General features: G+C 29.7%; 1 protein-coding gene across 2 annotated transcripts; it reads left to right on the forward strand.

Annotated features, from left to right (window-relative positions):
- The first annotated feature begins 1139 nt into the window (after positions 1-1139).
- LOC109814869 (uncharacterized) lies at positions 1140-6188 on the forward strand. Of its 2 annotated transcripts, none has more exons than XM_020379385.3 (3): positions 1140-1551; positions 2688-5364; positions 5462-6188. In XM_020379385.3, exons 2-3 carry the CDS (start codon positions 2809-2811, stop codon positions 5735-5737), a joined length of 2832 nt encoding a protein of 943 aa, XP_020234974.1. In that variant the 5' UTR covers positions 1140-1551; positions 2688-2808; the 3' UTR covers positions 5738-6188. The 2 variants fall into 2 exon arrangements, with proteins under 2 accessions (XP_020234974.1, XP_020234975.1); XM_020379386.3 differs by lacking the exon at positions 1140-1551 and adding an exon at positions 2080-2408.
- Positions 6189-12342: the final 6154 nt, after the last annotated feature.

Below are 12342 nucleotides of genomic sequence, written 5' to 3' on the forward strand. Positions count from 1 at the left end.
CATCAAACACCAAAATAAATACATTTAAATCAAAACGTTGACAATTTAAATAATTAAAACACCAGCGGCCACATAATTATATTTCTTTAAAACGAATGCGAAGTGACTGAAAATGATTAATTATTGAATCAAAATAATTTAATAGATAAATAAAATTTTAAAATATCTCAAAATATATAATAAACTATAACTAATGCACTGTATTATTTGAAATTAAATGTTTAAATAATTATAAAGGAAGAAAAAAAAAATAGCTCCTTTAATTAGTTTCTGCCTATGACGTGTAAAAACGTCCTATTAGATCATACAATTTTAACTAATGTCAAATTATATATATATATATATATATATATTATAATTTAAAATGATTTGATATCTTATTTTTATATAATAAAATGATATGATATTTATATTTCAAAATATATTAAAATATAAATATTTTAATTATTTTTAAATTATTAATTAATTTAAACAAAATTTAATAAATATATACAAATGATATAAAATTATAATTCAATTGTTAGATAGATAAAATTCACATTTAATATACTTAAGTGCTATAATTGTCATTAATGATGTTTAAATTCCCCTCTCCCACCCTCTCTATGTATGTAATAAATTTTATTATTTCATCCAATAATTCATATATATTAAATTTTAATGATCTAATTTTTAAATTAAAATTTTTTAATATATGAATCAAGTCTAAAAATTTATAAATTTAATTTATATATTAAAATTTTTTATTTAATAATTAAATTATTGAAATTTAATATCAATTTTAAAATATATTTTTTAAAATGTTACACTTTTTTATGTGATAATATATAACAACATGGTACTATTATTTAACAGTACCAAAACATTTTACACTTTGATAATTATCTTTTCTGCTACTATATTATATATTATTATTTAATTGAATCACAACATTACTCGTTTTGATGATATTGGTGGTTAATATTTATTAAATTAAATAAACAAAAATTAGTTGGAGTGGAGTGGACCCCAGTTCTCAAACGTAGGCAATCGTGAAAGCGAAACAAGTTCCCCATGGTGGGACCCACACACTGACCCAACTCAAACCAGACACACACACTTGCACTCTCTCTCACATGACATGCCCTCTCTGTGTGTTATGTAACAAAGAATTGGAATCTATGGTTTTCTCTCTCTTTGTTTCACAGCCAAGAAAACACATACACATACATACATACATGTATTAAATAATAAATACCAATACTTAAAAGCAAGAAAGAGATGATTTGATGGTGATGTTGATTTTGATGCTTGTGTGATGAATGATGAACAACAACGTGGAACATTGATCCCATACCTTGCACAGTGCTGCCACCATTGATTTCCACTTCTTAGATTTCGTTTGGTTCCAACTTCCAACCTATCTCCTGCATTCAATTCCTCACCCAATCACCTATCGGATCCTCCTCGGGATCTCCGAAACTGCTTCTCTCTCACTTTGCCGCCATAACGCACCCACGTGGACTTCTCGCTCCAAGTTTTCTTCTTTTTCACTTTTGGTTTTCTGGGTTGGTAAGTTCTGAGATTCACTTGGATGTTGCTTACTTCCATTGCCTTATTCTTCTTCTGGGTATTATCTTTACTACCTGCTTTTCCACTAAAAAATGAATCTTCGCTTAAAAGGGAACTTTTTGATCATTGTGTTTGGTTCCTTTGTTTCATTGAAAATGTCGGTTTTGTTGGTCCTGATTTTCCGGGAAGACGGTGTTTGACTCTTCTTTTTTTTTTGGTTGTTGCGTATTTTTATCTGCATCCAAACAGGAATAAATTTTGTGATGTCATTTATAAACTTGGGTTCTGTTTCCATTTGTTAACTCATGTTGGCTACCACCACCGATTTAGACATTAATTGTTTTCCGATGTCATAGTCCAAGTGTTGCATTAGTATTAGCATATGCTTACTTCAAAGGCTCTGTGTTCAGTTTTGGGTTCAAAGCAGAGGTTATGTCAAGATATCGGTATGCATTTATGTGGAATTAATTAACATTAAATTCAGAAGCCAAATGTTCCGTGCAAATGAGTCCACTGTTGTTCTTGTTTCTGGGAGTAGGGAATGGTGGATATCCATCGTTGTTGTTCACTGAATTAGGACGTGGATATTTTGGGCTAGTCAATTCGCTTTTCTTTTTCTTCAATAAATTTAGTCACTTCCCTTTCATGTAGCTTTCTGTCATAATTCTTTCTGCTGTGTCAAAATCAAATTTCTATATTTCTAGGATCAATTAACTGTTTGCAATTGATACCCCCCCAAAAGAAAAAAGCAAAGAAAGAAAGCAATTTTTCACCCCTAATATCATTTACTTGTTGAATATCATGGCTTCAATTTATATTTCCATGTATTTCACACGCACAATGCCTTTATTGTGAAGGTAACTTTTCAATATCTATGTACGTCTCTGATAGTATAAATTGTATGTAATATGGGAGACATAGTTCTTCTGTTTATGCATATATATCATTTTTGTGTTGTGTAATGAAATTTGATAGCATAGTTGCCTTGTTTTGTTGAATTGCTTTAGATTCCGTCGAAGTCTCTTCTGCAAAATCCTTATTCTGGGAATTCTAATACTTGCACCATATTTTTGGATTCCTTTTTTCTTTAACTTTATACAAACTATTTAACTGATCTAAATGCAAACATTTTGCAGATCAAGTGGAGTAACTCCTCTAAACACTGCAGCGTGAGTTTATCTGAGAAGCTTCAAGAGTGAAATCTTAATAACATTCAATATACAGCCAAGTAATGAGTTGTTGAAACCCTCTGATGACATGGGGTTTGGTTTAAGCCTTGGAAAGAAAAGCTCAAAACAGCAAAGCAGGTCAAAGACAGTTAAGGAGAGTTCTGATTTGCCCCAATCCAATCCATGTCTAAGTGATTCACTAAAGTTGAAATCAAAGTCTAGTGTTGGTGAAGCACACAGTGATCCTTGTAACAAAGCAAAGAAGGATGTGATAGTGGGAAAGGTTCAGCACAGGGATAGAGCAAAGGGAAGTTCAACTCAACCTGATGAACTTGTCAAGTACATGTCTAATTTGCCAGGTTTTCTCAAGCGTTCTGAGGGAGGAGAAAACCTTCAAGGGAAGGCTTTAAATGTTGGGGTTCTTGATTGGTCACAACTTGAAAAATGGAAGAAAAAGCAAACTCATCCAAAGGTAGAAGCTAGCGACTCCACATTATTCAATAGCAGTGAAGAAATATCATCAAGGGCAGCCACCACATCATCATCATCTGCCACTTCTGGTGGCCATAATAAAAAGCTTGATGGTAGAAAAGGTTCTAGTTCTTCAAGAACCAAGGGGTCTTATAAAGAAGGTCTTCCTTCAAGTTCCAAAATGTCTTCTCAGAATGTTAAACGATACCAACATTCTAAAACTGAAATAAGGACCCTTGGAGAAGAGCTCGGAATGCCACCTTGGGAATTCAGCAAAACTCAGACAGATACTTCACTCCAAAGGGTGAAAATTAATGACTATGACGAAATAACTCCAACAGTTGGAAGTTTTGCATTGAAGTCCAAGCATCATGAGGTCTCACTAGTTCCTAATGAAAATTCTGGTAGTGATGCTAAAGATAAAAAGAGAATGGAGGGTTTGCAACAGCATAGCCTCAACAAAAAAGAGAGGAATCTAAAGTCCATTTCTGATAAGGGACTTCCACCATTAGAATCAAAAAATAAAGGTGTCTCGTCATTTGACTCTCAGAAAATGAGTTCCAGTAGCAGTGAAGCCAAGAAAAAGATCGATCACTGGCAGGAGTCAGATATTGATGTTGGTCATGAGCAAAGCCATAGGATGCCTAGTAATATTGTCCTGCTTCGTCCCCGAAGTGCTCTGCAATCAAAATCTGAAGACTATTTTCAGTATTCTCAATCAAGAACTTCAACTGATGAAGACTTTTCAGAATCAAGCCGGAGTAGCTTGTCGTATATGTCCCTTCCTGAGGAGGTTTACGCTGAAGATGTACATTCTGAAATTCCACATTCAAGTGTATTGTCTTCTGTGACTGAGCTTGCTTCGTCTTCAGAAACATTGCAACAAAGTATCAATACTGATCTAGATACTGATTGTACTTCTGTTCTATCTAACAAACCAACATACTCAAATAAGATATCTACTCTCCAATCTGAAGATACTTTCATCGAAATGGATGTGTTTGATATCAAGCTAAAAAATCAGTGTGCTTTCACTGATGTGCCGGAATCACAGGACCATGAGACTGTTGAGCTGACACCTCAGAATCCCTCATCTAATCGTCGGCTTAGCTTCAGCTTAAGTCGTATTGGAAGAAGTTTCAGTTTCAAGGAAGGGTCTATTCCAAAACTTAGCTCCATGTATGTTAGTGCTGTGTCTGGTACAGTGACACCTGAATCTTCTGCTTGTTTCGATAATCATAACAAAGATAAGGTAAAAGGTCATAACAGAACCAGGTCTAGCCCCTTGCTGAAGTTATTTGATCCCATATTGAAGCACAGGGCATCAAACATACACCATTTTGATGAACAAAGTGTGACATCAAAAGGAAGCATGGGTTCAATCAGCTCAAGGACAATCAATCTGCCTGATGAAAAGAGAAAGGAATCATCAATACATGCCCTTCTGCAGCTAACAATAAGAAATGGAGTACCTTTGTTTAAATTTGTGCTCAACAGTGAAAGAAAAGTTCTTGCTGCTACCTTGAAGAGTTTAGCATTGACAGAGAAGGATGATGTAGACTGCTATTTTACATTCTACCAAGTTAATGAAATAAAGAAAAAGAGTGGCAGATGGATGAATCACTGGAGTAAAGAAAAAAACTGTGGATATGTCTACAATATTGTTGGTCAGATGAAGGTTTCTAGCTCTAAAACCACTGAATCGAGCAATGAAAACTCCAAGAGAGAGAGTGTGGTGAAAGAATATGTCCTAATGGGAGTTGAAGTCGACCAGCTAGATCAAGAACCACCAAAGTTCTTCGTGAGCAAGGAGCTTGCAGCCGTTGTTGTTGAGATCCCTTGTGAAAACGTAAATCATGAAGGACTATTATATAGTCATAATTTGCTGGAGAAGAGATGCTTAAAGTGCTTGGCAGATGAAACATGCTTTTGCATCTCACAAGAAAATGATATCTACAGCAGCATTACAGTTATACTTCCTGATGGTGTGCATAGTTCACCATACACAGGAGAACCTTCACCATTGATTCATAGATGGAAATTGGGGGGAGCATGTGATTGTGGAGGTTGGGATGTTGGTTGCAAACTGCTTGTTCTCTCTAATCAAAACCTTGGTTCAAATATTCCAATGAGTTCAAAATCTTACCTTGACAAATTTCATCTTTTTGTTCAGGTATGTTTATACTTTTCTCCTTGTGGCATGAGTATATAGAACTATTAATATAATGGATAGATAGCCCAATTTACATCATCTATGCCATAACTTTCAGGAAGGAGCTGAGCAAAACACACCCCTATTCACTTTTGTTCCATTGAAGGATGGATTATACTCGGTTGAATTCAGTTCAACAATCAACCATTTACAGGCATTCTTCATTTCTGTCTCAGTTTTAAGCAGCCAGAAATTACCAAAATCCTTGGAAATGAATAACATGCAAGAAGAAATCAATAAGGAATTCAGTTCCAAGAACTACAACGAACTTCAGGGGAAAGCACCTTTAAATTATAATCCAAATCCTCCATACTCCCCTGCCGACAGAGTTTAATTACAGAAAGTGAAGGCTTTTTCACAATTATAGATAGCTATTATATATAACCATGAAGATAAGGAGTCACAAGTTATTGCACTGCTAAATATTTCTCCATTTGCCTTCCCACCAGAGTAACTGTTGTGGCAAAAAATGGTATTCTCATTGTATACTTGTATTCACTGTACAAAAGAACCACAGCACCAATACCATCTTTTTACAAATACAACATGAATGAATAAGACTAGTATCCGTTGTACATCTTGAACACTACGAAGGTGAACAGATGAAACTATATTTTGATCAACCATAGTACAAGGCCGTGCATTAGGATGTACTTTTTACTGTTCTATACACTGGAGTGGATATTATTAATGATGTGGTGTAAATCAATTGAGCATTAATTATTCCATGATTATCAGTTTTGACAGCATTGCAATATCTCCTAATGGATATGTTTTACTTTCCAGCTAGTCCTTGAGCATTATAATATATTTTTGTTGTACATATGGTTTCATGTTTCATTGTGGTCATTCATATACGATTATGAAAACCAAACATTGTTACTTGGTATTAATTGGAATAGGGAACGCTTAGTAGATCTGAAAGAAAAGGAATAATATATTGTCATATTTGTGAAGATTGTTCAGATAATGCCTTCTTTCTGCTTCTTTTGCATAGTTCTCTTCAGTAATGGAAAATTTCCCCTCCTCTTCCAAACCCTCTTCATTCAATTCAATGTTCTCAGTACTATAGATGCAACCCTAAATTTTGCCAACTAATCCTGGAAGTTTGCACTGTGGATAGGGAAAAAAAGGGAGAAAAGCAATATCCATAATTCAAGATGAGAAAATATAAATTATCCAACAATTCCAACTTTTATTCAGAGAATACTATGAAGAAGTAACTCCATATTAAAACAAAATAATATCATATTTTATGCTTTGGAAGATTAAGTACCTCTACTCTCTAGTATATAAAAAAATTATTTTATATATATTAATAAAATTAATTATTTGTATTAAATTTTATTATTTTTATAATTTTTTTCTAAATTATCTTTGTTATAAATATAAATAAAAAAGTAGTGTAACTGAAAAGTCATGCATTAAAGAAAAATATTTAAGAAAAATGATCATTAAATGAAATAAAAGTAGTTAGATTTATTAATATTTAAAAACAAAAAATATGTTTTTTTTCTTCTTATAATAGAGAATGGAGTGGTATAATTTATCATGTTTTAATCATACAAGAGCCACTATTTTGAAGTAATGCTTCCTAAGCGCGAAATTTTTTTGCAATTTTTATTCAACAGACAAAAAGGAAAGGTGAAGCACACAGAAAATTTTCCAATTTTTAGATTTTAATACAGGGACAAAATTCAAATGTAAATGAAAATATTTTAATGAATTGTGATTATGAAATGGCACATTAAAATCAACATGGGCTTGTGTCGTGTTGCTCGCTGAAGATGAGACAAATGATGAATCCGCAGATTTTTTACCCAAAGTTGATGTATACACCACCTTTTTATTATAAATACACCTCTTTTTTATTTTTTAAAATATTTTTAATTTTTTATCCTGTATTTTTTTGTTAATTTTACTTTTTTATTATTTAATTTATATTTTTCTCCTTTTTATTTTAGTTTATAATATTTCAAGAATTTATTTTTATTAAAAAAAGAAAAGGAGGTGTACTTAATATATATATATATATATATATATATCATGAATCAAATAAAGAAAGAGAAAGATATATGTAAAAAAATAAAAAATAAAAAATAAAAAATTAAATATATTTTAAGATTATTTAAAAAAATAAAAAATAATAATAATAAAAAGGTGTATTTGGAGGTGTATATATCATAAGCCTTTACCCAATGTAATTCAGGTTTAGCCCAGCCCATTTTGTTTATTGGTTGGCCCTGTATAGGCCCGCAGATGAACTTTTACCTCGGAACCAACTTTTCAGTATTCTGTTCTTTGGGCCAAAAACCAGAAAACCTCTGCTATATATGTTATTTTTTGTTTTTTTTACTAAGAATATGATTATGCTGTTATTTTTTCTTACATTTAAATTTTTTTGGTTTTTTCATTGCAACAGTTTGCGATACACATAGATAAGTGAGCATGCTTCTCAACTGCATACCCAATGTCTTTCATGATCATATGAACAATCAAGTGAATGAGCATGTTTTTCTATTCTGATCATCGTGACAATTTGAGTAACCAGGTACGTAATTAAACAATTCTAGAAAAATGTTACCAACACACCTTTTGACATTTCTTTTGCACTTTTTATTAAGTAAAGTTCACGAGTGTCTCACTAAATCTTTGAGTCTCATTTTTTATTTAATAGATTTATACGTATTTTGAAGTTGCTTTAGAGCTATTTAAAGTATTATATTGATCTTTTGCTTAGACAGTTATGCTTGAATACACTTTCAACTCTAATTTTTCTTGTTTCTACTATGTATCCGTTGCATGTAAATATTGTTTATTTCAATATGTTTAGTTATTTTAAAATCTTTTCGATTCATGCCTATTTTTAATAATATTTTTAAGTTAGATTAGTTATTGAATTAATTAAGACCTTGATTCAAAACTTAATTATTTAGCCGTGATTGAACCGTGATTAAATTAATATTAATAAAATAATATTATTATTTCAATAATATATAAAATAATATCATAATTTTATAATACTAAAATTAAAATAAAACTCATTTTATATATTTTTACTTTTTTAGATATATATAAAAGTCTAAATATAATATTTAATAAGTTTGGATTTTAATATAAAATATAATAATATATATTAATTTTACATTTAGAATAAAAAATACTCAAATTAATATAATATAAGATATAAAATATCATGATTTGAAAAATTATAAATTAATACAGATGACATATTATATTTTATGAGAAAATTATTAAAAATAATAAATAACGTTCAAATTTATAATTTTTGTTAAATTTATTTATTTATTTACCATAAAATATTTTGAATAATTTTAGAAAATAATTTTCTTTTTTGAAAAGGATACTTCAACCTGATTTTTTTGGATTAATTGTAAGTTGATTCATCCGATTCTTAACCTATTCTTTCACAATCCAATTTTATGATTTTCTCATGCCAATTAACTAATTGATTCCCAGTTGGATCCAATTTTAATAACACGGATTTTTTAATTACTCATCTCATGATCATGGGATTATGAAAAATAAGCCCCCAATAATCAATTTCATTACAAGTTTTAGAATAGTTAAAACTTTAGGAGTAGGAGTAAAACAAAATAAAAATTTGGGAGTAATAAATTACCAAAGCATGCGTACAGAGAGAAAAAAAAAAAAAAAAAAAAAAAAAAAAAAAAAAAAAACAAGCATGGACCATGATTATTATGCCAGTAGCAAAACCTTCATAGCTGCAAGAAATAATAATGTAACCTAAATGCAATGGTTAACTTTAGAAGAAGATCTACATTATTGTTACAGGAAAAGGTATAGATTGCAAAAGAGGTGAAAATTTTATTTAGTTGGAACTTTCGATTTTGTGATCCCCAAGTATAGAACATAAAGTGACTTACTAAAATGACATAGCTTCGGATTAAAATTTATAACGCGAGAGAGATATGTCGGAAAATTTGATGTCAATCTATAACGTGAGAAACAAAATGGGTGATTAAACAACAATTGTATTGAAAGGAAACAAACTTAAAATAACATTAAAGAAATTATTGTCCCTAGCTACATGAATAAAGAAAATATAATTTTATATATGAGAAAATTTGGCGTCCAAACTTAAGCTTGAATGTTAGGAAAATCATTAAAGATCATCATCCTAAATAAATGTCATTACTCATTAGTATAATCTTAATAGAAGCAAAACCACATTTTGAATAGTACTATATAAACTATTGTATACTTTTATTATACATGTATCATTATTCATATTTAAACGTATTCTTGTTACCAACCAACACATTTTGAATTTGAATACACTTATTTATTAAAACTAAAAACATATTTAAGTTTATGACAAATTATGCAACAACTTTGGTGATTACTTTACTTGGCAATCCAAATCAAGGTGGCTTCTCTTTTATTTTCCTAATGCCTTGGCAAGACCGTATTATCTTGATCTTGTCCTCTTGTTCTAAGGTTAATGCATGCTTACCATCTTCCTTCATGGAGTGAAGGGGCACTTGCACATCATGCCTTAAGTTCGTGATCTATAGAGCTAGTTCATTTTTTTCTTTTGGAGAATTTGAAATCGAGACTCGTGGATCTTGAAAATAATCCTCTTTTGGCATATTCATTCTTTTTTTCTAATGTTTCTTTTTTGACTGATTCATTCAACAAAGTCTTTCGGCCTTTATTGGAAATAATTACACTTGGTTGAAAAACAATAGGAAATGCATCAGATGACTCTTTTTCACTTTAGATTTGTCTTTCTTTCATTTATTTATGATAATTTAATTTAACAAGACCTTTATATGGCTCCACGGAGTATTTTTTGGTACATGCCTCCACGGAGTATGACACAATGTAAGTGATTTTACCAATTAGTGCCTACCACAAATTCAATTTGACTAAACAGTTAATACCAAAAAGGAAATTAGCCTTAAAAAAAGGAAAATCACGCAGAAAGCAATTAGCCTCTCATATCTGTAAGTTATATGAAAATTTAAAAATAATCTATTATGGTCTTTTTGTCCAATTAAAGTTGAATCTTTATACAACTTACTTACCAGTGAATGTATCACATATAAGCCATTTCATAATCTGTAATAAATAATAAAACACAAATTAAATAATTAAAAAAAAAGTCCCAAGTAAATACCGAATGTATAATTATAAACAAACAACATATTCAAGCACATAAAATAATATTCAACCAAATAATTAATAAAATAAAATAACATATCCAAACACTAAAAATGCAATATATTATTAATTGGTAAAAAAAATGTCCATGGAACAAAATTGTTATATCGATGAAGGCTTTAATTCAACGTCAAACTATTAATAAATAAAAGAATTAAAGTTAAAATATTATAATTTTAAATAAAACATATAAATAAAATAGAAGATTATAAGCTTCTAAAAGGTCTTTAATTTTTCGTAGTAACTATAATTATATTAGAAAAGTTTGAAAAAGAGCACGAAATAAGTTCTTCAAAGAGTGTTTAATTGTTTATCTACTTTAAAGACTGAATTTGACCATTAAAGAGCTTAAATTTGCCAATTGGATACTATAAAGAACATCAAAATCGAAACATTTATAACTCATGGCCAAATTACTAAAACAATATTATATACAATAAATTAATATCGAAAAATTACTTCAAAGCAGAATTCCAATTTTCACAAAATAAAAAAATATTGCAATGATCACTTAACCTATTAAAACCCATAAAATTATTAATAAGGTAATTGTAGAATAATTAACGTGTTAAAGTAATAATTGTTGTGGGACTGATAAGAGGCAAAAAAAAAAAAATCTCTGCTTTTTTGAAAAATTATTGAGTTGTTTAAAATTAACGAGTGTTTATGATTTCAATTATTTATCATATATTATGTATTCATTTATTTTTTATTTATAAAATAAATTAATAATATTTTATTATATATCTAATTAGAAATCATGTACTTGAAAGACACCCGATAATTTGTGGCTTTACAGCTCGATCGTCGTCCTCGGAGCCAGATGATTGAATTCCATGATTTGACTATTGATTTTTTAGTTATTTTTGTTGTGTTATTTTTTATACTTTTTGTTTGGTTGGTGATGATAATGATCTTAAAAAGGGCATTGATCAGAGATGACGAAAGAAATGGACCAAGTGGGTTTCATGACAGTAACTATGGTGATGTGTTTTGTGAGTTTGGCAGAAAAGTAAGTTGTCGTGTTCGTGAGTTTCAACGATGCTGTGGTGGTTATGGTGGTAGAGGGCAGCTGAATAAAATGGCGATTCGAGTGGTTGTGGAGAGTTAGGCATGTTGGGAATAAAATGTATGCTCAAGATCTAATCTATCTTATATGCATTAATAAGATTGTACTTTATTTTCATATTTATTGATTATGATAAATAATTAATATAATAAAGTCCTTAATTAAAATTGAAGACTTTTTTTTTATAATAAAGATTATAATAATGAAAAAAAACAAGTTTTTTTTAATTTTAATCTAAATTATTCTTGATCGTAGGATTATTGAGGATAAGACATCATTAATCCACATAAATCAATATATGTGTAATAGTCTTTATTGGATAGAGATTAATAGATCTCATTTATTAAATTACTCATATAAATAGTTCATATAGGGATATGACTATTGAACAGACTTTATAAAGAAGAATTCATAATAGTTATGTATTACCTTAAAATTTTGTCAATATAGGAAATTCTTAAGAAGAAATATATAATTTTCTTAGACTTGAGATTATCATAATAATTAACAAGATATTTATTATACTTTGATTTCGGACACCTAATACCTAAAGGTGTTAGTTGAATGATTATTGGGTATAATTAAATTCTTGTAAAATTAAATGATTAATCAAGAAGGGATCCATCGACTTTTGGTAATGAGTTTGAACTTTATAATGAAAA

The sequence above is a fragment of the Cajanus cajan genome, chromosome 4, assembly GCF_000230855.2.
Source record: "Cajanus cajan strain Asha chromosome 4, NIPB_CcT2T_4, whole genome shotgun sequence".
Taxonomy (NCBI): Eukaryota; Viridiplantae; Streptophyta; class Magnoliopsida; order Fabales; family Fabaceae; genus Cajanus; species Cajanus cajan.

What these genes read in the sequence shown, in the direction of transcription:
- LOC109814869 (XM_020379385.3), top strand. Translation starts at nt 2,809, where the DNA reads ATGGGGTTTGGTTTAAGCCTTGGAAAGAAAAGCTCAAAACAGCAAAGC. An exon ending in AATTTCATCTTTTTGTTCAG is followed by an intron (nt 5,365 to 5,461) that starts GTATGTTTATAC and finishes CATAACTTTCAG; the next exon opens with GAAGGAGCTGAGCAAAACAC.